Source organism: Ovis canadensis, chromosome 20, assembly GCF_042477335.2.
Source record: "Ovis canadensis isolate MfBH-ARS-UI-01 breed Bighorn chromosome 20, ARS-UI_OviCan_v2, whole genome shotgun sequence".
In the NCBI taxonomy this organism is placed as follows: domain Eukaryota; kingdom Metazoa; phylum Chordata; class Mammalia; order Artiodactyla; family Bovidae; genus Ovis; species Ovis canadensis.
The window spans coordinates 65,373,919-65,399,181 of record NC_091264.1 but is presented as its reverse complement, the minus strand read 5'-3'; the positions used below and the strand labels follow the sequence as shown (position 1 = coordinate 65,399,181).

The window sequence follows — 25,263 nt, the reverse complement described above, 5'->3', positions numbered from 1 at the left end:
CAAGACGGCTTCCCAGACGGAAGGATGCAAGAACGCTCAGCAGAACAGGAGACACAGAGGTTGCTCAGGAGCGCTGGGGGTCCACCCCCAGCCCAGGCTCTCCCGGGACCCGCCCGGCCGCGCTGGCACCCCGAGACGGCGAGTGCTCACTGATTTTCCATGCTCCCTCTTCACCCCAGCCCAGCCGGAGCACCTCGTAAAGTTACGGTTTCGGCTTTTGGCATCTTCAGTCAGAGCTCAGGTGGAAGTGGTCGGGCTGTGGGTGCTTCTGGCCCCAGGCAGCCCCGGCTAGACAGACGCCCTTCCTGAGGCTGTTAGCACTTGTGGGAGCCTCACTGTTTCTGGGCTCTTCTCCACAAAGCAATTCTGTCTGCTTCCATCCCCATCTCCCCGGCTCTCCGGTGGGCCATTCTGAAGATGGCCGTCCCCCTTCAATGCCCTGCAGCCAGGAACGGCGTTTCTGCTCCTTCCCTGGCACCTGCGCGGGCGGGCTGGACGCACAGGCGCTTTTCGGTCGCCTCCTAGACATCACCACCAAACCTGCGTTCCGGTGCTCCTGCTCCCGAGGGTCCAGAGGGGGGCTTGCTCTGGACAGGGGTCTTCTAGGGGAGAACAACAGGAACCCCAGAGGGTCTGGATCCAGTGAGGCTCTGAAAAAGGTGTTCTGACTCTGACGCAGCTGGCTCAAGCCCTAACTCAAGCAGGAAGACACCATTTGTTACCCTAGCTGAGGAACAAAAATGTGAAGAGTCAGTGATAGCTTTCTCGAAAATTGTGGGGAAGGAAAAAGGGCGCTTTTTTGCCAAGCATTAATAAAATATTCATATCACAGAAATTCATACTTCAAATGTTTATGGTTGGTTGCTAACCTCATATGTACCAAGGGAACAAACACCAGGACTCCATATTAACACAAAGCGAAAGGCCTTACAGCTGGCAGTGGCCCCGAGTGCACCTCGCCCTAGCTCCTGTTATGGTATCCTGACACGCGGGTCCAGGTTCGAGCCCACGGCCCAGCCAGGCCGCCCCGGGAGAGGCAGACCCCAGGATTCGGAAGGTCCTCCTGGTCCACCAGGGTTAGCCTCCTCGCCTCTTGTCTCACCGGGGAGCAAGCAGAGCTTCCCTCATTGCCAGCTGCACATGTCAGCCCAGAGGTAAGGGCGCCGGTTTCTGAAGAGGCGAGGACGCAGCCTCTCCGACATACACAGCTGTGGACGTCCAAAAATGGCACAGAGACCCTGTAGCTGCAGGACCGCAGAAAGCGTGAGGAGTCTCAGGTTACAGACAGACGCTACAGCAGCAGAGATGTAGTGGGTGTCGGGGAAGAAGGGGGTCGGGCACACAGCAACGTCACCTTTCGCCAGGAAACGGCTCAAGTATCTTGAGACCGTAGGTGAGTGGTTTCTGAAACCAGATCTCAGTGTCAGGTGTCCGCCTAAGGAAACCCCACCCTTGACGTGGTCCCCTGCGGCCAGACTCAGAGAAGACAACAGCCGAGGCGGGAGACATGGGGGATTGAGGAGTCTCAGACCTGACGACGTGATTAACTGCAAGTAACTGAACGGTCCTTCAGGCTAAAACAGACCTCTGTGTACACGTCTTACTGCCGGCTTCTTCCCTCCTAGCAGGAGAGACAAATCCCCTGACGCTCTGAGCTGTGACCATGTCACAGGCCGCTGCTTTCTGAAGTGAGGTCCCCGTCGAGTCCCCGTCGAGTCCCCGTGGGGCTCCAGGGAACATGGATGTGGGCAGATGGGTGGCACCCCAAGAGCTTCAGGAATTTGCTCTTTCTGGTCAATCTTCACGACTCTTGAAGAACTGGCTCCTTTAACGGAATCAGAGACCCTTGAAAATAAAAGCGATCCACCAGGAACTCAAACACAGGCCCTTGGATTCTCTTGCTCCACGATTCTGGTCACAAGGAAGGGTGGGACCCTGGGGAGCCCCACAAGGTTCTGGGGGTAAAAACGGGTGCTGAGAAGGGAGGTGGGGAAGCACCAGGAAAGGGGCTGGGAAACCCCTGAGGATAGACACTCTGTCACAAGAAACGTGTTTCAAACTTCTAGAATCCTAAGAATCACCTGAGCAGGACTCGCAGAGATCTGATGCTTTGGTCTGGAGGGGCTGGCCCACGTCTCACCACTATGTCACCATTGGCAGTGACGGCCATCTGAGGATGCAAGACAGCCCGGTGGCCCCTGCTTAACCCACCAGGCGGTCACGTGGCCTCCCCTCCACACAGGCAAACCGGGGCCAGAAAGTGCCGCAGGACTCCAAGGCCCTGGGCAGGAGGGAGCAGCGCCGGCCTCTGTTTCTAAAGGTCAGCGGGCACGGCAGCTTGACCAAGGTCCCCACAAGAGCCAGGCGGCCTGGGCGGCGGTCCTGGGCGGGCAGCCTGTCTGTCCTTTTTGGGGGGAGGGCCGTTCTCAGACGTAGAACTTGGGGGTCAGCGACTCCTCCCTGCTCTCTGCAGGGGTGCGCGGTGCCCCCACCACTCAGGAGCGGCCGCTCACTTGTCTGCAACACAGCCCAGCCCGTCAGGCACCATTTGAAGAAGAGGGTCAACGGGAAGAGCGCCTGGTGACCGCAGCTGCAGGAGATTCACGCCCTCATCAGCGCCCGGGCCTCAACCAGCCTGCCCCTGCATCCTGGGCTCCCGCCACCTCCCTCTCACCCAGCTCCCACGGGGGCCCTGCTTCTCCTGTGACTTGACCGCCAGGTCAGGTGGGGCTTCAGAACCCAGCAGGGCCGTGGGGCCATTTCTCTTCCGCCTGGTTACCATGGTGAGCACAAGTCCTCTGTATCCGGCCGTCACCGACGTGGAGACCCAGGACAGCCACACCTGCTGCTTCCTGACCGTCACACCCGTCCACCCAGCCCTGCCTCCCCGTCAGCCTCTCTCCGTCCCCCGCAGCGCCCCCAGGCCTCCCTGTCTGCAGCCCGGCCGTGTCCCTCTCCCCCGCTGGGCTGTGACCACCCCCGACACTGTAAGGACATCAGCGCCCCTGCAGTGGGCCACGGGAGTCCCCACGCCCTCCTGGTTCCAGCCCGCCAGCTGGGCCCACACCTGGCCTCTGGGTTCCAGCGTCAGCCCGCGGCCACGATCACAAAGCATTCCGTGCTCACAGGCTGCGCCCTGTTACCGCGTAACTGAGGAAACAGGGGGTCCTGTGGAATTTGAGCGTCAGAGAAGCAATGAGGAACTGGGGTATAAATATGCCCCAAATACTACACGGACATACGCGTGCTAGAGTCGACGCACTCCTCTCTGGAGTTCAGATTGCAGGGGCTCCTGAACTTTCCCTGGCAGCCCTGCCCGAGCCCTGCCTGCAGCACTGGGCCAGACGCCCTCCTGGGCCTCGGGGGACACTTTCCAGATGGTGGGGTCAGCTCATCAGATGTGCTGTAGTAACTGAGCCTCCTGAGGAGATGCTGAAGGCCTTATTTTGTTTCCTCCTAGGAGGCTCCCGCTCAGAGGTTTGTCTCAGCGTTTACACACCAAAACCCCTGGGAAAGCAGTTTTTGACAAACTACAAAGGAGCCTCCTAAAACCCACACTGGGAGCCACAGTCTCTGTGATTTTTCGTTGACATAACCCAGAAGGGTCACTGGAGCCAGTCCTCCCAGCAGGACCCCTGGGCCAAGCAGCCCTGCCCCGTCCAGGTGGAGACGCAGCCAGCAACCATCCGCCTCCTCAGGCACCGTCCTCCCGGGAAACCCACCATGCTCCTTCACAAACGCATTGTTTTATTTGGAGTCTTAGAGTAAACTGTCAGCGGTTCCCCAGGAATGAACGGATAGTTGGCTGACAGCAAACTCGCCGTTCCAGCAAGACATCCGCTGTGTGTGGTTCACAGGCTGAGCGAAGCCGCCTGGGGAGGAGACGGGTGGACTGAGGGTCAGCGGTGGTTGAGCCCCCGGGGCTGAGCCCACGGAGGAAAGGACTTCTCCCACAGGCGTCACCAGCTGGCCAGGACATCAGGCCACCAGGCACATGGAAGGATGTCCCTGCAAATCTACCACCCAGAGGGAGCAGCTCTGAAAATTTTGCACCAAGGAACTTTGCCAGCTTGGAGTGACCCTTGAGCCCAGGAGGACCACTCAGCGCAGGAGGAGAAAGGATGAGAAAACGAAGGAGGAAGTCAGGCCTCAAAAACCCAGCTTCCCTTAAGGGCACGTCGAATAGAGAACTCCAAACAGCCCCAGAGCAGGTCCTCTGTGGTTAAAGCCTTGGGCATTTACTTTTGAGGCTAATTCTCAGGCCACATTCTCTTACTCAGCACTTTTAATCAAAATAATCAGCCCAGTGTCTGGGGAGGACAGGGAAGAAGGAGTCAGTGTAAGAACCCCCGGTTGCTAATGAAATATTTAAAAATCCAGGACAGGGACGCTCTGTCCCGTTTAATACAGAGGAGGCTCTTACCACACACCCGCATACCCTGGGGTTTCTCTATTTGCCAGGGGAAAAAATAGAATTTATGCACCTTAAAAAAAATATGAAGTGAAAAAGTATCCATTAGCACAGCAAAGACCCATTTCCAGGAAACAGGTTTTAAAAGAGAATTCTTGACGTCCTGAGGTTAAGCCAGGAGGTGTCATGACTTTGAACGTGGACGATGAAAGGGCCACTGTGTCCAGGTGCGGCTCAGGCCCGCCTCGTTTCATCGTTAAGGGAGGCTGGTTAAACCTCTGGTTGTGATCCAAAAATATCCTGGCAGTTAGCATCCTGCATTAAAATTTATAAACCACGAAAGACCTTTTCTCACAGAAAAGTTAATTCAGGCTGGATGGCCTGAAAAAAAAAAAAGTATTTAAAAGGGGTAGTCATCAGAAGTGGTTATGTGGAAAACTAGAGGTAAGTAATGCTTTTTACTCCCCTAAAACATACTAAAAATATAGCAACAGTAATTTCAGAAGGAAGGGAAGTGGCACCAGGTGCAATTTCATTTCTAAGAAGTCCCAGGAATGAGGCCTGGAACCACCAGAATTAACTTTCAGGGGTGATTAAATACAGGCAGGGCTGTGAGCAGGAAGTTGGAGCTGGGGGAGCGTGCCCCCACCTTGGTATCGGGCTCGGGCAGCCCCAAGGCTCCCCCTCTCTCGGCCTGGCCGGGCCAGTCAGCAAGGGCGTCTTCTCCTCTCCTGCCGCCTCCCTCTCCCTTCACTCCAAGCCTTAATTATTGAGCGCCTCCTGAATGTCAGCATATCAGGTGAGAGCTGAGACGCCAATTGCTCCAGGGGACCTCCCCAGCGCCCCCAGACCAGGCAACCCCCTACACCCACTCTGCTCTCAGCCCTCCATGCCCCTTACTCACCTGCCTGCTCCCTAAGACCAAGGGCAGAGGGGAGCCAGGCGTATGTGTCGCCCCCCCAGCCCACCCCACACCCCCGCTGCGGGCTCAGAGAGGAGCTGGGCAAAAGCCGGATTCTGTGAGTCCAGCTTCACAGACCCGGAGTCTCTTCTATTCCAAACGGACCTGGAGACTCGGCTCTGAAGTGAGCATTACGGGGACTGGCCAAGAAGAGGAAGCGGCGGCAAAGACAGAGTGGCCGTCGCAATGGCTGGCCGGAGCCTGCCCCTCGCCCTGCAGCGAGGGGTCAGCGGACACCCGCCTGCACCCGGGCCGACCCCGCTCTGCTCACCTAAGTGAGACCCGAGAAAGCCCTGAAGGGGCCCGCCTGCAGGCCTGGCCCAGACACTCAGCCCGAGCTCGGAGAACCTCCAGCCCCAGGAACCAAGCTGGGACTGCCCATCCGGTTTTCCTCCTGATCCAGATAGCCTGACATTTCAACCTCGGCTAAACGATGAGCTTTTAGATGGAGCCGCAGTGTCGCGCGTCTGCGGTGCTGAGCGCTTTCTGCGCAGACTGGGCGCACCTGTGCGCCAGCCCCCAGGTGGGCAGCATCGCTAACGCCCAGGCCACCCTCAGAGCGGGCGCCGGGGTGGCCGACAGCTAACACGCTGGGCTCTGCAAACTGCACTTCTCTGTCCTCCTCGCTGGAGCCCAGTGGGAATGGGCTTCCATTTAGCAAAGGCTTCCACTCGGCCTGTGAGTCTCTGCGCCTCTGGTCACAGACTGCGGGGCCAGCCCGTCCAGAGCGTCTGTCTGAGCTGGGTCCTGGCCTTGACGGAGTTCACTGCCAGCTCCAGAGGGCACCCCCGCCCCGCCCCCAGGTTCTGCTGCTCTGTGCAGGCCGTGCTGCTGCTGCTGCTGCTGGTAAGTCGCTTCAGTCGAGGCCGTGCTGAGGGAAGCCCAGAGGCCACTGATGTCCAGGTTGGTGCGGGACAGGCACTCTGGGAGGGAAGCAGAGGCTGTCACTCAGGCCCCAACACTGGAAATGGGGAGGGTTTGCAGGAATGGCCACAGGGACTGCCCCGGCCTTCGTCGGCTCCCAGAGGCCTCACGCTGCAGAAGCCAGGCCTTCTCTCCACCTGGGCTTGGATGTTCCTCCCAAACATTCCTCCGCTGCCACCTCCCCTGACCCGCTGTCCACGGGTGCCCTCTCCAGCTATTTGTGGACATGTGTAGGGCACAGAGCACTCAGGCTGGGTTTCATTCAGTCTCTCAAGTCGACTCACGGAAGACCTGCTTCACTGTGATTCTCCGCAGAGACAGGCCCGCCCGCCTGCTCGGACACAGGGCGACCTGACTGCCGGTTCTTCCTTAAACCTTGTGTGACATCTTCCTTCTGCTAAGATTCTTAATCTGTTGATTTTATCAGCATGAACCCTCTTTTGCTACCCAACTAGCAGCACAAAATGTTTACTGCAGCAACTAACTTACACAAAGATAAGTGAGTTATGGCAGCAGTGGAAATACATCCCCAAAACTAGCGTTCCCGACTCCCCATGAAGCCGCTACCCCAGAGACCAAACGAGCGCTCAGAGGGCAAGAAACTCGATGACATCAGCCAGCATTCACCTATGTCTCAGAACCAAGAGGCTCCTGACATGCGTGCTGTGTGCTCAGCCTTAATCCACAGATAAGGAGGCGTCAGGGGTCACAAGACTAACTTGATTAGAAGAGATGCATGCTGAGTACACATCACACAAACAGCAAATATTTCAAGGACCAAATATGTTTTACGGCCTAACCAACCCCCAGCAGAGACACGGTATCATCTTTTCAGTTGGCAGTGGGCGTCTTCTGGTGCCAGCAAGCCCCGAGAAGGAAGGAGAGTCAGCTGCACAGGAATCGGGTGGGGTCCATAGGGCACGTGGGGTCCCTGAGAAGCCCCAGAGAGCGTTAGAGGCACAGGTTCCCTCGTGGGGAGTCTGGTGCTGCTGTTTCAGGGGCCTGAGGTTGGAATATTCACCAAGTACTAGGCGATTCTCACCTGCAGGAGTTTGGGAAATGCAGCCCTGGGACGTCCCAGGTGGTGCTGGTGATAAAGAACCCACCTGCCAGTGCACGAGACGCAGGAGAAGCAGGTTCAATCCCTGAGTCAGGAAGATCCCCTGGAGGAGGAAGCAGCAACGCGCGCCAAGCTTCTTGCCTGGAGAATCGCTTGGACAGAGCAGTCTGGCGGGCTATAGTCCATGGGGTCACAAAGAGTCGAACATGACTTAAGCACCTTAGCACGCATGCCCTGGATGAGCAAATATCAGAGAGCCACACACGTGCTCAGAGTCAAGGTCACTTGTCCAATGTGACGGGCAGGACCCAGGTGGACTCAGGAGCTCGAGACACAGGGACCTTCCCCCCAACCCTAGGAGCTTCGGGAGCAGGGCCACCCTGAGTAGATGCCCTGGATCCAGCCGCCCTCCACAAGATGCTGTGCCTACACACTAGAAGGGCCTCACAGATGACCCCTTTACTCAGTTAGACTGCCTGCTGCCTTGTGGACAAGGGCTGACCAAGGAATTTCCATGACACAGCGGCTCTTCAGGGGCCCTGCCTTTCAAAGGGGCCAGGAACTTAGGGTCCATCTGGAGAGGACCAGGGACCTCACGGGGGAGGCAGGCCACACCCAGCACCTCACATGTCCCTCCCCCCAGCTCATCTAACTGGCCCTAGTACAAGTTTTGTATTTTGTCAGCCTGAGAAATCTAATAGAAAGGACTATTTATTTTAGACCTATTTATTTTATCAAGGAAAATATGTTCTTAAAATGTTCAAGAAAGGATATTGTCTGGTTCCCAAGAAATTGCCTGACAAACCCCTGCAAAGATGTACACACTAAATACACACACCCACATGCATACATACATATACACACTGCACACAAGCATTCTGGATGTGTGTGTGCGTATGTATATAATGAAGGCCATCCCTAGCGGCTCAGATGGTAAAGAATCTGCCTGTAGTGAGGAAGACCCAGGTTCGATCCCTGGGTCAGGAAGATCCCCTGGAGAAGGGAATGGCAACCCATTCCAGTATTCTTGCCCAGAGAATTCCACGGACAGCAGAGCCTGGCGGGCTGCAGTCCATGGGGTCGCAGAGAGACGGACATGACTGAGCGACTAATGGTTTCACATGCCTGTAATATGCAAGCGCGTATTCACAACCGTGGTAGCAACTGTTTTCCTGTCAGGAGCTTTTTCACAGTAAACATGAATGAACCCTTCATCCTTCAACTGCAGGAGGTACCGAATATTCTACTGCTTTTTACCCTTCGACGCACACAGGAGTCACCAATGGACCTTGTTAAACAGCAGATTCTTGACCTGACCGTCTGCACCTCTAATCAGCTACAGGCGACGCTGGCAAGCCATGGACCGCCCTTTCAGTAACAAGATTCTGGTTTGTGGTGAATGACCGTCTTCATCACACAGAAAACAATGACTGTCAAAGATCAGAATACCTTAGAGAAATAAATAAAAACCATGTTCAAATAAACTTATTCTTTCTTGGAAAAATTAATCTCAAAAGAGGATTCGGAGTCTATACAATGCCTCCTGGCCATGACGGTAAGCAATGCTCCCTGGATTTTGTGAGAGCCGTTCCAGAATGCAGGCTGGTAGACAAACGTCGACTTGAGAGAAGGAGGCAGCAGGTAAGCAGGGCGACGCTCTGATCTGTGTGTCAGTGAAGCACGCCTGTGTGCGTCAGATCACGCTGACTCCCAAGGCCAACCCTGCCCACATCAAGATGAGTAAAACACACTCGAGCACCCTCGTGGGACTCGGGGAAATTTTCCCACCAATATTATTCCCGACATCCTGCCCTTTGGAGGTTGGCCCTGCCCATGACTTTGTCTGAATAGTTGAAATAAGTGTGCTAATAATTATCCTAACTTCTAAGGTTTGAAGCATGAAACAGTCCCTAAACCGTGTTAGGAATAACTAGAACACAAACAGACTGGACCCGCGCGACACAAGTGCCGTGAAAGATACGACGAGATAGAGCAGGCTCCCCACGGGGAAGCCCCAGCTTCTCAGGGGCAGAGGCCACACCCAAGGTAGTTACCAGAAAGGGCACCAGAGCTGCCCGCACACGCGGCACAGGGCACGCACGGCGCCCCGGAAGGGCGATGCGGGAGGGTGGATTAGAACCAACCGCGGTGGGGTGTGAATCTGGCCCTGAGCACAGATGGACCCCCAAAGGCCCAGGAGAAGAGAGAGGATGAGGCAACATGCAGTGAAAGGCCTCCAACCCAGTCCCCAGGAAACTGGGAAGGAGATTCCGGGCGGCAAGAGAGGAGAGGAGAGTCCCTCGGGAAGGTGGCCGGTGGGGGTCTCGGCAGGAGAGCAGTCAGACCACGGCAGGGAGGCCAGCGCCACGCACACCCACCTGTGGTCTTTGAGCCTCTCTCCACAGCAAGCTCTGCGTAGCCTGCTTTAGACAACAGCAAGCCTGTGGGGTCGGGACTCTTGACCCCAGATGAGGAAGCCGGTGAGAGGCTGGGTAATACGCTCAGTGTCACAGAGGCAGCGCAGGGGACGTGAAATCCACGCTTGCGGTCTCACACTAATCTGTGCGCACAGCAACCACGGCTCACCTCGTATTTTCTCACTAAGTACAATGTGTGTAAAAACACCTGCAGAAATACCGAACACCACGATAAAAGCTGAACAAGCTGGTCCCTGGATTATCCACCTTCCCTGTCTATCGCCCACCATCTAAAGACAGTGGGAAGTCAAATCCATTCAAGAGTCCGGACTTATGACTACAGTTCATAAACTACAGACTATAAAAACTGCTCTGTATTGTACAACAAAGAAGTTAAGTATCTTAGGTACGCTGACACACAGCATTTAGCTTGTAATTTTACAGCCTTATTACATGTTTGAGAAAATCATTAGTTCCAATGTTTTGTCTCCTGGCTTCTCCTCTGCCCAGGAATCAGCAGCTGAGAACAGGCGGACGGCAGCCTCAAGACGCTGGTTTCAGCAACTGGAAGGTGCAGCCTCTGCGGGAAAGAGCGCGGAGGTTTCTCAGAAAACTAAAAATATAGCACCAGACAACCTTGCACTCCCACTCCTGGATATATATCCAGAGAAAACGGAAACACAAACCCAGAAAGACACGCAGTCCAGCCTTCACTGCAGCACGGCCTCTAACAGCCAGGATATGGAGGTAAGGGAAGAGCCCATCAACAGACAAGCGGGTAAAGATGTCGTGTGTGTGTGTTTATACAGTGGACTATTACTCAGCCTTAAAAAAAAGAATGAAATAATGTCATGTAAAACGACATGTAAACATCATTAAAAGAACAAACCTAGACAGCACCATGCTTAGCGACGTGCTGTGGGATATCACTTACACGTAGGACCTAAAAAATTATATGGACAAATGTACAAGCAAAACGGAAAGACTCCTAGACGTAGAGAGCAAACTAGTGGCTATGAAAGGGGAGCGAGAAGGGCGGGCGGCAAATAAGGGTTATGGGGTTAACAGATGCAAACCACGGGGTATAAAACCGACCAGCAGTAGGGCGTATCGTACGGCAGAGGGGGATAGAGCCACGACCCTGTGATGACTTTAAACGGAAATACGAAGATGCTGAATCCCTATGTTGTGCACCTGAAACTAATGTAGTACTGCAAATCAGCGACACTTCAATTAATGAATTATTTAAACAAGTTTTAAAACCCAGTTGGAAGGACAAGCCAAAAGTGCTCTGACCTCACGGCAGGACTGCAGTAACTTTTGCAGCTTCTTCCCACAGGAGGTCACTGTTACATCAGTTCCAGAAAAGAGCCTCAATTTGCTGAGAAAGAGACACGGGCCCTTTCTTTTAATCCGTCTGCCCTTCTGGCTGTATTTGCATCAGGGAGTAGAGCAACTGACCAGCACAGCAAAGGCGAGACGCTCATCAGATAACGTGGAGAAAATATAAGCTGTCCTTAGAAAATTCATCAGAGGTGGTTTTCGAATACTTAATGTTTGATTTCTGGAAACTAAACTCCAGTTAAATGGTCTGCAAGTTAAATTCCAGTGAAATGGTTGGACACAACTTAGCGACTCAACAGCAACAACAAATGGCCTACAAATAAGCCCAGCCGCCTGTCTCGCGTGTGGGGCCGCCGCCTGTCTCACGTCTCACGTGCGGGGCCGCTGCCTGTTTCGCACGCAGGGCCACCGCCTGTTCTCGCATGCGGGGCCGCCTGTGTCACGTCTCACGTGCATGGCCGCCGCCTGTCCCGCGCGTGGGGCCGCCGCCTGTCTCTCGGGCGGGGCCGCCTGTGTCACGTCTCACGTGCATGGCCGCCGCCTGTCCCGCTCGCGGGGCCGCTGCCTGTCTCACGTGCGGGGCTATCTAACCCATCCAGATGGAGTATCGTGGCACATAGCTGCATAGCTTTGGGTGACTGGCCTCACTAACCCTCGGGTTACTCATCTACAAAACAGAGCAATCACACAGCTTCACAGCACCACTGTACAGATTAACTGGGACGAAGAGCTGAGCACGGTGCCTGGAACACAGGACACACGGCACAAATGCTGCTGATGACGACTGTCGCCCTTCAAGCTGATCGCAGTGGTGCCCACAAGGTCCCCTGAGGCAGTGATGCCATCCAACCATCTCATCCTGGGTTGCCCCCCTCTCCTCCTGCCCTCAGTCTCTCCCAGCATCAGGGTCTTTTCCAGTGAGTAGGCTTTGCGCATCAGGCAGCCATGGGTAAAATACAAACCTAGCCTTACGAACGTAGAAACTTGCTTCTATTATCCTGTCAACTCATCATGCTCATCCTAGAAGGTGGGGAAGAGACAAGACCTTACTCGTGCCATCATCCATTCTTAAATTTTGAAACAACTAGAAGCCCTCGAAGGTTCTACAGGAAGACCCCATCATGAGCCCTTCTGTGTAAGCGTGCGGAGCTGCAGGCTCTGTGAGCCCTTTAAATAAACGACCCCGTTTCACCAAACTCTGCCTCCGCTTCACTCAGCGGGTGCTCAGAGATTCTTCACTGAGCAGATTAGCATAGAGTTCAGGCACAGAGTGATTATTTAAGTGAATACTTCAGCTCTGCCCAGGTAATCAGATGCATTTTGATTCCCGCTTCACCAAGTACATTCTTAAGGAGCCTGGCTCTTTGGAAAACAGAAACTAAAGCTTTCTGTTGTGTCTGGGTGTCTGGCGGGGAAACACGCCATGGTTGCTAGGACACGCTGGTGCCGTGGCCTGATTTCGTGTGGAGGTGCCGGCAGTCTTACTCATCACTGCCTTGATGGCATTGGTGCAAGTGTCAAAGCAACGGAAGAGGCAAAAATTTTGAGCAGAAGAAAAAACTGTTCTGACCATGCAGACTTCCAAAAGAGTCTTAGGGTCCCCCGGGGGGCCCAGGGACGTCACTGTGAGAACTGCTTGGTCCCAGGACAGACGGAGCTGGTCAGCACAGACTCATCACGGGTTCCCCTGGCCGGCTCCAGCCTTGCCTTCTCTGGGCCCTCTGGGAACACCCCCTCCTTAGGGTTGGGGCCGGATGGTCATCATGTTGAGCATCTTCTGAGCCCTCTCCTGAGAACCCAAGGGGCCTGAGAGACTCGGGAGTCTGGGCCTGCACAGGCTCTGAGAGCTTACGCCTCCTGCTGCTGCCTCCATCCTGCCCCTGGCGCTTGAGGGAGCTCCAACCCCTCTCAGATCAGGGAACCATCCTGCAAACCGTACAAGTGCTGGCCTCAAAGACACCCAAGCTGGGCGTGGCCCGGAACTGACAGGCGTCCCGGGCCAGGCCCCGGGCGGAGCGGCCCCTGCCAGGGCCCATTGTCTGCCGGTCAGGTGTCTGCAGTCAACTGCCTGGCCCATCTGCGCACTGCCAACGCCAAACAGGTCAGAGCTGGGCTTGGAATCGCGCGGCTGGAAGGGCCGCACCATCATACAGCATCTGCGCTGTTCCGAAGGGAGAGCCATTTCTCTGGGATGCAGGAAAAAAATGCATTCAGGAACTAAAACCTTGTCTTCACAGCTAATCTCCATCCTTGGCCCCACCTTAACTTTAAGCCCTCTGTTCTGCTCTGTCCGGGAGCTCTGTCATGTCTGACTCTTTGTGACCAGGTGTACCGCAGCACACCAGGCTCCCTGGCCCCTCAGTGCCTCCTGGAGTGTGCCCAAGTTCATGTCCATTGAGTCGGTGATGCCATCCAACTAATACAGCCCATGTGGGGGCTCACTGATGAGATGGCTCATGATGTTGACCTCGCAAACAAAGAATAAAACCACAGCGATCCTTGAGACTGAACAAACTGCCCAAACGACGTTCTGTTTTCTCACTGGCGCCTACCGTCTAAAGCTGCGAGACCACCAGATTCCAGACCTCCGACTACATGACCACCCCTTCCGGGAACTTTTCACTGGTGGGTATAAGGAAGACCCTGCCAGAAAGGGAGGACACGGGTTCTCCTTAAGGGCCAGGCACCCTCTCATTTCCCTCTAACACATTTCCTTTTCTCGCCTGACTGCCCGGCTCGCTTTTTCCTCTGCACTCACCGTGCACCAACCATCTCATCGGCTAAGCCCTAGATGGTACACAAAGCACAGAAACAGGGAGGGTGGCGTCCGCGCTCACTGCTCACGTTTGGAAGGCAAAGCCTACCAGCTGAAGGTCTACTAGACAAACCAGAGGCTGGGCTCACACACCCCTCACGGCCAGTCTGCTCTCTGCCTCTTTCTAGAACTTCCTCACGCTTGGTCACAGAATGGAGCGTCGGCCTGCTCGTCACGACCCCAGCCTTGTTGCTCAGGCTCCCAGCTCCCAGCTCAAGGCCTGGGGCGTCGTTCCCAGTGCAGGAGCCTAAAGAACAGGGGAGTCAGGACGAGGTGGCACCAAAGCCAGAGGCCAGGGTCCGGGACAGGTCAGCCACCCTGCGAGGGGCCTGCGAGACCTCTCCCGCTGACCCAGGGCCTGCCTCACGGCTGCTGGCCGTGTCCGTATGGGAACGGCCAGCTGGAACTTGGTAGCGACCTTGCCAAGTGCTGCCCAGCCACTTGTGAAGAAGGCTGCCCTCAGAGAAAGACCTGGAGCAGCTGACCTCCAAGGTCTGTGCTTCCCAGCCCCCTGAGCCCCCAACCATCACGGAAATGCCACAGTAACCTGCGCTCCCTGGGACCCCGGGTGGACGAATCCAGAGCCACGCTTGCAGGGCAGGCCTGGGCTGGGTCTGTTGCTTCTGCACCATCAGGGGACTAACCAGCCCGTGCTTCTCCCTGACCAAAGCTGTGACTGAGGGTGCAGTTACACACAGCTGAAGATGCCGGGGGTCTACCACCCTGCAGCAGGCCCTGGGGTGGCAGGAGGCAGAGGATCACGCCCCCCGCCTCACCCTCTGAGGCCTCCTGCCCGGCGATGCAGCCGTCGGGGTCCCCGCTCCCCCTCCCTGAGTGCACGTCTAGGGCAACCCCAGCACCTGCACACACGTGCCCACCTCGGCCCCACTCTCTGCTGGGACCTCAGTGACAGCGGGGAGAACCAGTGAGGGGCGCCAGGTGAACCTGACCTGTCAAAGTTTCCTGTGCATCTGCGTTCAGGGGGAGACTTTGGGCCTCTTTGCTCTCCACCAGTCTGCTTATCACCCCCTGTCTTTGTTATCATTGCTGTGTTTTGAGCAGAAATTTCAAAATAAAGCCCGAAGCACCCAATGGCCCAGGCGGAAGACTAGGACACAGCCCCCTGAGGCCAATGTCCAATGGTGACATGAAGTCACCTCTTTACTAGAAGCTTGGGGTGATTTGGGGGTTGTAAACCAAGAAACCATTTTTAAAATGTATTTATGTGTGTCATTGTGTATTTTAACATCTAGAATAAACACGTCGAAACCATGATTCCACTCTATTCTTACTTTGCTAAACACTTTTAATGACTTGATATGTGAAGATATATTAACTAATAGAAGTAAAAGCAATGTGTAGGTGCAGCAAAAATCAGGAAGGGGGTGTGAGAAAAATTGGTCTGGGAAACCCTGACAGACAAAGGTGCTCTTTACAGTCGTCATGTCTTAGGTAAGTGGATCAGGACACAGTTTGGTCAATTGTATCTAGGAATTCATTATCAATATGCTGATCATTTTCTAACTTAGGAACACAGGCTTGATTTGCAGTGTTTGTGTATTTTACTACTCTGATTTAACTTTTAGAGAGAGAAAACAGGACATTTTTTTTCCTATCACACCAAATGACATAAAACTATCACAGCTTTAATTATTCTGAGAAGCTAAAATGACGCAGACATAAACTGGGGCTCTCAGAACCCCACGCGAGCAGAGCTCTGCTCCCCGAGTGCTGGGAGACCTTTCCATTGCTTTCTGTCTTCAGTGAAGACTGACGCCCAGATAGTATTCTCTGACACCCTGAGAAGGGAGTTCCTAAGACTGCTCTTGCAGACACTTTCCAGACAAGAGGTCGCCCACATTTCCAAATAACCATTCACAATGGAAAAGAGAAGAGGGTATATTGTAAAATCTGACTTAAGAAACATTTTCTTTACTTTCTTTAGAAAGTTAAGGCAATGTTTTATAAAAGATACACCCCAGAGCACTCCTGATGAGCTCAGCTCCCTGCCGGCCCCTCCTTCGGGACACACCTGGGGGCCACCTCTCAGAGCCAGGGGAGGGGCCTATTCTTTACCACGGGTCCCCCATAGACAGAAATCTATTGCAGGCATAGGCGCATATCAGCCAACTCCCCCGGAGGCGTGTGTGCAACAGCCAAAAAGATTCGGGCTTGGGCAGCAGTGAGAGGGGCGCTCCCCGTGTCGGCTCCTCGGAGAGGCGCGGGCCACCGTGGGGATCTGGCGCCTCGGGTTCTGGGTTCTCCGAGCACCGCGGATGCGGAGCTGGCGGCTTCTTGTTGAAAAAGACAGAAATCTACATGCAGGCATAGACATATGTCAGCCAACTGCCCGGGAGAGATTTTTAACCACAAATTCATACATTTTCAATGGGGGCCAAATCCAAAGAGGCAAAAATTAATTCTCTGGGAGAGGTGAAGAAAATCTGACTGTTTTCATGCACAAAGCACAGAACCACCTGCAATGCCCACACAGGTGCAGAGTGCATCTGGGACAGTACGAATTCAAGGAAGGGGCTTGACTATGCAGAAAAAAGCCAGACGTCCCTGCAGCGGGGGACATGGTGATAAGCAGCTCTGCTGACAACCACTTCCTGTAGGAAAAGCAACGCAGAACACCTCCTGGAGTATTTGCTAAACTGCCTCCATCGGCCTAAAGGTAACTCATTCTATGCTAATTGATGAAAGAAATAAGTGGAAAGAACTGATTTCCCAGATACAATACTCTCTCGGGAAGCGCTAAAGTCTTTAGAATCTGAATTCTTTCTCTTCCTTCAAAATTCTCCTGTTTTCCTGACTGAAGCCCATTCTGAGAGCAGCTGTGGCATCCCAGGAAAGGCAGGGAGGGGCAGAGGTTCCAAGGAAAGGCACGGAGGCCATCTGTGCTCGCGAGCTTGCTCAGAAGAGGTGGCCACTCTTCTGCAGACACTTCTTAACGAGGGGAAAGGACGCTGTGCCTTGGTGCCATTTTACCTCCCTCGGTTACATAAGAAGGAGAAGAGGAGATGCTGACATTATTTTTAGCTCTCACAGACAAAAATAGAACGCCAGCTTTCATACATGTCAGGAATGACTGCCTCCAGGTTCCCCGAAAGTTGGTGGAGAGTTGGAGATGTTGACAAGGGCTGCCTACCTCTCCTGATCCCAGCCCCCGCAGGGTGGCCATCCCAGGGGAGGACGAGGCAGGACACACATTCCGTCTGCTGGGGCGAGCCCGCTCCCCGGCCAGAAACACTCAGCTAGGACAGCAGCCACATTACTACCTGGGTGTCCTCAAGAGCAGGCGCCTGTCGGTGACCTCCGCGGGCCATCACGGACCGGAGCACACGCCAGAGGACGGGAGACGAGAGAAGGCACAGGCTACCTGCGATCCAGATGCCTTTTCTTCTGAGTGGCACGTCCATCCTGGCCTTCCCGCCCTGACCCTGCGCGAGTACGTTTCCAGGCAGAACTCTGCTCCAGGCAGGAGGCGGTGCTGAGTGGTGGGGTCTGCAGGACCCCGCGGTGACGGTTCCAGTTGCACCATCGACGGCTAATCTGCCTCTTTAAAAGGGAAAATATGACGGCCGGGCGGCAGACGGCAACAGGTGCAGGGAGGGAGGCCGGCTGGCGGCAGGTGGCGCTATGGAGAGCGCGCTCGTCTCCCGCTCAAGGACGATTCGCACCCGGGAAACGGGGCCGCCGCCAGGGAGCCTTCTCCTGCCCACGCGGGCAAGGGACTCGGGGTGGGCGGGAGGGGCACGCACGGCTTTAAACATCACAAACCCTGCGCCCGCAGCTACGTTATTTTGAGATCTAAGTTATAATCACGGTGACCACCGCTGATGGTACAGTTTCACCGTGCCAGGCAGGAAGGGCCTGCACGTAAACGCACTGACTGCCATCGCGACAGGGAGACCCGAGCTTGGTCCCGGCCCAGCCTCGCCTGCTCACAGCCTGATCACGAACAGTTCGTTCTGTTTGGTCTTTGCACATTTGTGCCCGGTGGTTCAGCATTCTGGGAGCTGTGACCCCCACCTCCGCATGGTCCCTTCCTCCCCCGGGACCCTCCCTGTTGGGGGGGCAGGGGCTGAGGACCAGAGGAAAGGAAGTGAGCACAAACAAGCCTGGGCAGAAAAAGCAGGGCACGCAGAGCCAGTGGGGCCGCAGAGGGGGCAGAAAACCGCAGGGGAGAGCAGCCTCATGCTGCTGAGAACAGGAGCTCCTTGGTCTCCCATTAGGCCAACAGTGTGTGTGCGCGCGTGCACGCGTGCGTGCGTGCGTCAAACAGCAAGTCAGATCTGAGGGGAATACAGCATGGCGGTTATTTATATGGGGCACAGAGAACTGACAAGAGGAAAACCTGGATTTGATTGTGTAAAAGGAACGCTAATTACAGTTATGAGAGTCGTTATCACTCTGAGTTAATGACACACACAGTAGCTATTAAACCATCGCTCACATACGCCACGTTCATTATTTAAGTCCCACTCTGTTTCAACACCATGTTGTGTGGCTTTCCATCTGGTTTATTGTAGTCTATCTGCTCTGTGCTAAGTCGCTTCAGTCATGTCTAACCCTGCGACCCCATGGATCATAGCCCTCCAGGCTCCTCTGTCCATGGAATTCTCCAGGCAAGAATACTGGAGTGCGTTCAGGGACCCAGTCCAGAGCTGTGCCCACCTGCAGGAGAGCTGCGCCCTCCTGCAGGGAATCTTCCCGCCCCAGAGCCTGAACCCACGTCTCCTAACGTCTTCTGCATTAGCAGGCAGGTTCTTTGCCACACGTGCCACCTGGGAAGCCCAGGGTATCTGCCACAAGCTTCTAAAAGTCTACACTTCTTAGGTGGTTTCCAACAGTACGTAGACGATAAGAGAACACAAGAAAAGCCTTTCAAAACCAGAATCAAAAGGGAAGCTGGAAAACACAAGGAACAAGACACAGTAGGAAAGTGGAACCCGTGGTGTTGTGTCAATTCAAAAAATAAATCAGAGGAAGCGAAGGAAGAGAGGCAAAAAGTACGGTCAGAAGCAGAAGAGAAACCTGGGTAAGAGCAGGAAAGGAAGAATCTGAGCCACACTGAACTGCCTCGATAGATGGAAGTTGTGGAATGCACAGACAATTTGCTCTTGTTAGGAGAGAAAAGAGTCTTCTAGAAAGAACGCATGCTTCAGGCCTTCCGCGCAGTTTGCCTGCCACCAGATCGCCTGCAATGCAGAGTAAGTTCCCCTCAGGGCAGCGCAGTGAGGGTTCCTTCTATGCTTAGCTGTGCTAATCTTCTTAAAGAGAGAAGGGATGAAGAGACGGAGGAGAGGTGGAGAGAGTCATGGCAGGCATGTTTTCATGGTCCCTGGAGAGAAAGGCCCGGGATTGTGAAGATTTCCTGTGGCCCCAGCAGGAGGTGGAGACCTGTCAGCCTAGCGAGTCTGCATTCCTGACGACATCCGAGCCGCTGGAAGGCCCTCTCCGCCCACCCCTGCCAAGGCCTGCTGGCCGCCTGGGCACCCGCTCACCGGGCCAGCAAGGGCTCGGGGACTGTGGCCTTGGCAGACACGGACAGGAGAAGGGCTCTGTGCCTCCCGGCCCAGCCCGTCCGTCCCCCGCTGGGCGAGAGAGAGAGATGGGGAAATTTACTGCCGACACCTCTGGGCCCTGAGCCACTCGGCAAGAAACTGAATGGGACACGCGGCCATTCCTCCCCACCTTCCGCGGCCGTGAGCACCGGGCGCAGGCGCCACCGGACATCAGACCCGTCGCACAGGACCTTCTCTTAGGACCACGGGGCCAGCATCCTCAGGCATTCCCTCGGAGGTATCCTAAAGTGTTTCACTTCACAGTCACTTAATTTCTCTGGAGCAGATCATCACTGAAACAGTTCTTCCTGAAAATCTTCGTGTTTCCACCTAGCACCATCTTGCTTACTTGCAAAACTTGTATCACAGAACTTGGCGAAAAATCGTCCTGGAAACCTAATCAAACTCATAGAAACTATTACAAATCATTGGTTATTTCAAAGTTAGCCTATAAGAATACTTCATCTCCCCTGTTCCACAGAAATTAATGAACAGAAAAGGAAACTCTTCTGAGTATTCGTTTGCACTGCAAGCAGCCCCAACGAGGAAGTCCTCGGCTCTGACTTCAGTTTTGCTGAGGAAGTGTCTTCTTGGTGTGTGCAGGACAAGATGTTAGCTCACAGGGGAGGTCGGTCTCCAAACACCACGCTTCAGCCTGACTCATTCCCCCTATCCAGCAAGGTCTATCTCTCTGTACTCACAGTGAAGAGACTCCTCCCCGCTTCATACCTAATAGCTGTGTTCCACCGTCTGTTGCACCGTTAGAAATGCCCTTCCTACCGGGACAGGGATTTTCGGAACAGAAGCTGGACAAAGAGGAGAGTGAAAGTAAAGCCGCTCCGTGCCTGCAGCCTCCCAGGCTCCTCTGTCCATGGGATTCTCCAGGCGAGAACTCTGGAGTGGGTCGCCATGCCCTCCCCCAGGGGATCTTCCTGACCCAGGGATGGAACCCGGGTCTCCCACATTGCAGGCAGACGCTTTACTGTCTGAGCCCCCCGGGGAAGGACAAAGAGGAATGTTTCCCAAGCTCACTCTGGTTATTAGAAATAATGATCCCTGGCCCTCCAGGGGAACGTGGGGCGCACTTAAACAGACCTGTTTGCTCTGCAAACATTCTCGGTGCCTGTTCGGTACCCTGAGCAGGAGAGCAGGCGAGGTGGGTGGCACGAGGTCCTGACCTTGAGGAGGGCGTCCGGGGCAGGGCGACAAACAAGTTCCATCAATCACAGGTGAGGCCTCTCTGGGCGGGAGGGAGGGGGAGGGGACCCAGGGGGCCGAGCAGGGGACAGAGCCCGCCAGTCCACACCCGTGGACACCCCTCACCATGACGGAGCCGGTGCTGGGTGCTTGGCATGCAGGCGCGTCCACTGCTCAGAGCGGCAGCCCCCACGCTTGGCAAGGGACCTCCCGAAGAGCCGGCTGCCAGGATGGGGCCTGCCGCCGCCAAGAGCCTGTCCCCGACCCCAGCGGCCACTGTCGACAGCCCTGACCCCTACTCCGTGGGGACCTCGGGGTCCTGAGGGAAACGTGTGCAGAGCAGCTGTGGCCCTCGCACTTCCCCAGATTGCATGCCCAAACCATTGCTCCTAAGAAACCGCGCTTCCACCCGACCCCCATGACCTCTAAGCCACACGCCAGACCGTGGTGGCGCCCACTGGGAGAGCTGCTCATTCAAAGGCCGCCCAGTGGCGACCGCGCCCACCTGGAGGAAACCTCCGGGGAGCGAAGCGCGGGTTTGCCGGCTCCTAGAGCGTCCTTAATTCTACACCGGCGATGACAACACAGAATCTGAACACCGCCTGACAGATGGGCACAGGCATTGCTCACCTGGTTCTTTCCAGATCTCGAATCTTGTTCACCGGAACTTTCTTCCAGAAAGCACTTCTCCACCTCCTCCATGCACTGGAAAGAGGCCATCTTCTCCAGCTGGTCACTGCGGTAACACGCGTTGCTTCCTCCCAGCCTCTTCACTGTTAGCATCTTGGTGGGGAATCCGAGGAAGTCCGTGTCTGGAGTGTGGTCTCTGTCCCCCTCGGTCTCTGATTTGTAAATGAGGACACAGTCAGCGTGACTCTTCTCTCCACTGCAAGAGGGAGAAACAGCTCCCATCACCGAGACACACGTTTGACTCTTTGGGAAAATGTACAGTGGGAAGTTTGAGGTTGCTTCTATTTTAACTAGAGAAAGGGCCCCAAATGAGGATGAGAAATGCAGATATTAACCTTGAGTCTCACATGTTGGAACTTTGAAAGGAAAAAGCTTTCTCTCCCTTCTTTTTCCTACAAAAGCAAATAGTGAGAAGCAACCTTGAGCGTCATGGGGGGGCTGATTGTCCCCTCATTGCCTCAAAGAAGACCTAGGCTAAGCGGCCAGTTTAAGGAGACAGACTCTTCGGGTTTAACTGGCTTGCTGGCCTTGCCCCTCCGGCCCCGGGCAAGGACATGGGAAGGGCATGCTGTGTGAGGAAGGGGCCCCCGGGCTCCCCCGGGGAATTCTGCCCCCTCGGGGTATTGTTCTCACCAAACGTGCCATTTTCAGAGCCTTTCGCTGCCTACGTCTTAAAATGTTTATTTTAAAAAGAATTTGGCTTCCTAACAGTCCTATCACATAGATGAGATTCCCAGACACCTTTCTCTGCGTCATTAGCAGCTGAGCACAGAAGATTTCACACCCTAGATACACTTTCCCTACAAACGAAGTAATAGGCTCATTACTGCTCTGATACTAAAGCCCCACGCATGCGTGGATGTCTGTATCCACGCATCGCCTGACCATTTCGGAGAGGCTGATGCGAGCTTGTGACTGGTTCCCTCCGGAGGCCCCTGTTGGAGGTTTTCTGTAAACTGCTTCTTCCTGCTTTTTTCTCAATTTGAAATCATCTGTAATTATCCCCACAAAACTTCATCTTTCATTTTCTCAACTCCCCTAGTATAATAAAATGATACCTTGAAATTCTAAACTATTTAAAAGCCAATGCTCTACATAATTCTACTGAACCGTAGAAAGACCATAAACTTATTCACACTAAAATGTGAACAGGATCAACCAGAGCTCTGCGAGATATACTACAGACCATCATTAGTGTTCTTACAAGCTGCCCTGAAAAAAATCTGTTATTATAATAAGGATTTCACAGCTACATCTAAGACAAACTATAACTAAAATCTAATACATCATTGTAGAAGGTGCTCAAGTTGGCTCAGGAAGCCACATAAACATTAACACACTGAAACAAAAGCTTGGGTCCAAGATATAAAAATTTTGCAGAGAACTATGAAACGTTAAGCTCTGCCTGGAGTTTGATAAAACTTGCTATGTAGGACAACATAGAAAGAAAGAAAGAAAATAGAGTTATTACCATTTATAAGAGGACATGCTGGGGTCCAGACCACTCCAAGCGTCGAGCACAAGTTCCAGTAGATAAAGGAGAGTTCGCAGAGTTCAGAACGACTGCTCAGCCCCCGGCAAAGGTCTTGCCTTGCGGACAGAGTAAGTCTTCTGAAGAGACAAGTGTCCACTCCGGGAGGAAGTAGCCTCTCTCTCGAATGCCACTTTGAGCCCCTGTTTAAACTCAGATGGTCCTTGAGCTCATGTTGCTCAGCTGTTGCCTTCTTAGTCAGATGGGGAAGAATATTAATTTCAGACACCGGGCTTTTCAAAGCCGATGGCCCCATTTCAGAGGTCAGGTAAGGAGAGGACGCACCACAACAGCGGATGGAATGTCACCTTCACCGTCTTGTCGCGTCATGGTGGCAGCAGCCTCGGGACGACAAAGCTGCGTTTGTCTTTGCCATCACACGCCCCACTCTGCCGCCCTTTTCGGTCTTGGCATCTCGAGCACATTCCCAGATGGAGGGTTCAAGCGTGGGAAGCCCACCTTTTTTGCCCACCTTACACTTTGAACACATCCCACTACAATAGGGGAGAGCTTCTGCCAGCAAAAGCACTGGACAGTTTTAAGGTTCTCAGTGCTTACAATTGTTTGCAACAACTCCAGCTATTTACAGCTCCAGGGAAAGTTCAAAGGCACAGGCGTGCGGGGGAGTTGCGAAGAACAGGAGTGAGGTTTCACAAACTCTCCCTGCAAACAACACTCTGCCTCTCCCCGTCTTCAGCCAAGAAAAGAGAATCCAGTGCCAGCAAACCACCTGCCTGATCCCAGCAGCAGGGGATTCCTAGACTTGCGTAAAACTTCGATTCCCCCAAAATAGAACTGATACAGGTGATCCTACAATTCTTTCATTTTCATCTTTCAGAGCTTTTGCTGACCTCCCTCTCTCTACCCCAACCTGTCTCTAGTGACTTCTTGCTTTTCAAAGATTAAAGTTCTTATCTTTAATTCAGATCAGTGTGTTCCATATTAAATAAAAATACATTTTCATTTTGAATAGAATATAAAGAGTTATGTAAAATCTTTTAAAAAGCCAAACTTTGGATATTTTTCTAGGACCAGAGAACTTTGCTCTTCAGGCAGAGTAACTTCACAATATTATGTTTGTGAAAGATAGATTACATGACAGAATTGAAAAGACTGAACTGACTTGAGGTTATCAGTTTCCTCGGAGGAATTAAACTATGAGGTACGGATAAGGTGACAAGTCCCCACCCCCAGAGAAAGCCAGGTGAATGGCCCTCGGCTAATTTGATGGCATTCTCTCGCTGGTGGCCAGATGGTAAAGGTCTGTCTGCAGTGCAGGAGACCTCGGTTTGATCCCTGGGTCAGGAAGATCCCCTGGAGGAGGGCATGGCAACCCACTCCAATATTCTCGCCCCGGAAATCCCATGGACAGCAGAGCCTGAAGGGCTGCAGGTGACTTAGTGACTAAACAACAACAAACCCAAATGCTGTATTCAGGCTTTATGAGTTCCTCCCTGATGCCCTTTTCCACGTTGGAATCTCACCCAGGACTTTACACTCATTTAGATCCACCGGGATTTATGATGGATTGGATGTGAGGTATGAAAGGAAGCCGGAAGGCAAGGATGACTCTCCACATTTTTTCCTGAGCGTGTGGAGGAGGGAGCCGGGGTTGGCAGTGATGGAGACATGACTTTGGGGGAAGTCAGGCCCTCCATGTTTGACAGGCCTGTTAGATATCTAAATTGCATAGGTCGTGAGACAGAAACCCAGGCTTCAGGGGAGAGGTCCTGGTCGCAGACATGAAGTTATCACAGGCAGACAGTTTCATGCACAATATGTATTCGATACACATCTGCTGATTGATCACTAGTTCAGTTCAGTTCAGTTGCTCAGTTGTGTTCAGCCCTTTGCGACCCATGAACCGCAGCACACCAGGCCTCCCTGTCCAACACCAACTCCTGGAGTCTACTCTAACTCATGTCCATTGAGTCAGTGATGCCATCCAACCATCTCATCCTCTGTCGTCCCCTTCTTCTCCTGCCCTCAATCTTTCCCAGCACTGGGATCTTTTCAAATGAATCACCTCTTCGCATCAGGTGGCCAAAATACCAGAGTCCACTAGAGAGGTTTTTAACTGTGTGTAACTGCAGAAGGCGATGGCACCCCACTCCAGTACTCTTGCCTGGAAAACCCCATGAGCAGAGGAGCCTGGTAGGCTGCAATCCATGGGGTCGCTACGAATCGGACACGACTGAGCGACTTCACTTTCCCTTTTCACTTTCATGCATTGGAGAAGGAAATGGCAACCCGCTCCAGTGTTCTTGCCTGGAGAATCCCAGGGACGGGGGAGCCTGGTGGGCTGCTGTCTATGGGGTCGCACAGAGTAGGGCACGACGGAAG

The 25,263-nt window shown here is 53.9% G+C and overlaps 1 protein-coding gene across 5 annotated transcripts in view; it reads right to left on the bottom strand.

The window, feature by feature from the left end:
* MYLK4 (myosin light chain kinase family member 4) overlaps positions 1 to 25,263 on the bottom strand; it is an 84,407-nt gene that overhangs the window by 48,410 nt on the left and 10,734 nt on the right. For 3 of the 5 annotated variants that reach the window (XR_011251367.1, XR_011251368.1, XM_069564008.1), the window contains exons 1-2: positions 22,861 to 23,497; positions 21,330 to 21,541 (exon numbers count right to left, since the gene is read on the bottom strand). The exons of 1 other annotated variant lie outside the window; for it this stretch is intronic. Coding sequence is in view for 2 of the 4 variants with exons in the window: in XM_069564008.1 (XP_069420109.1) it covers positions 21,330 to 21,541; positions 22,861 to 23,176 (528 nt within the window). In the remaining 2 variants the exon portion in view is untranslated. Of the gene's footprint in view, positions 1 to 17,213; positions 17,555 to 21,329; positions 21,542 to 22,860; positions 23,498 to 25,263 lie in introns of those variants that run through there. One more of the 5 variants, XM_069564009.1, reaches the window with a different exon arrangement.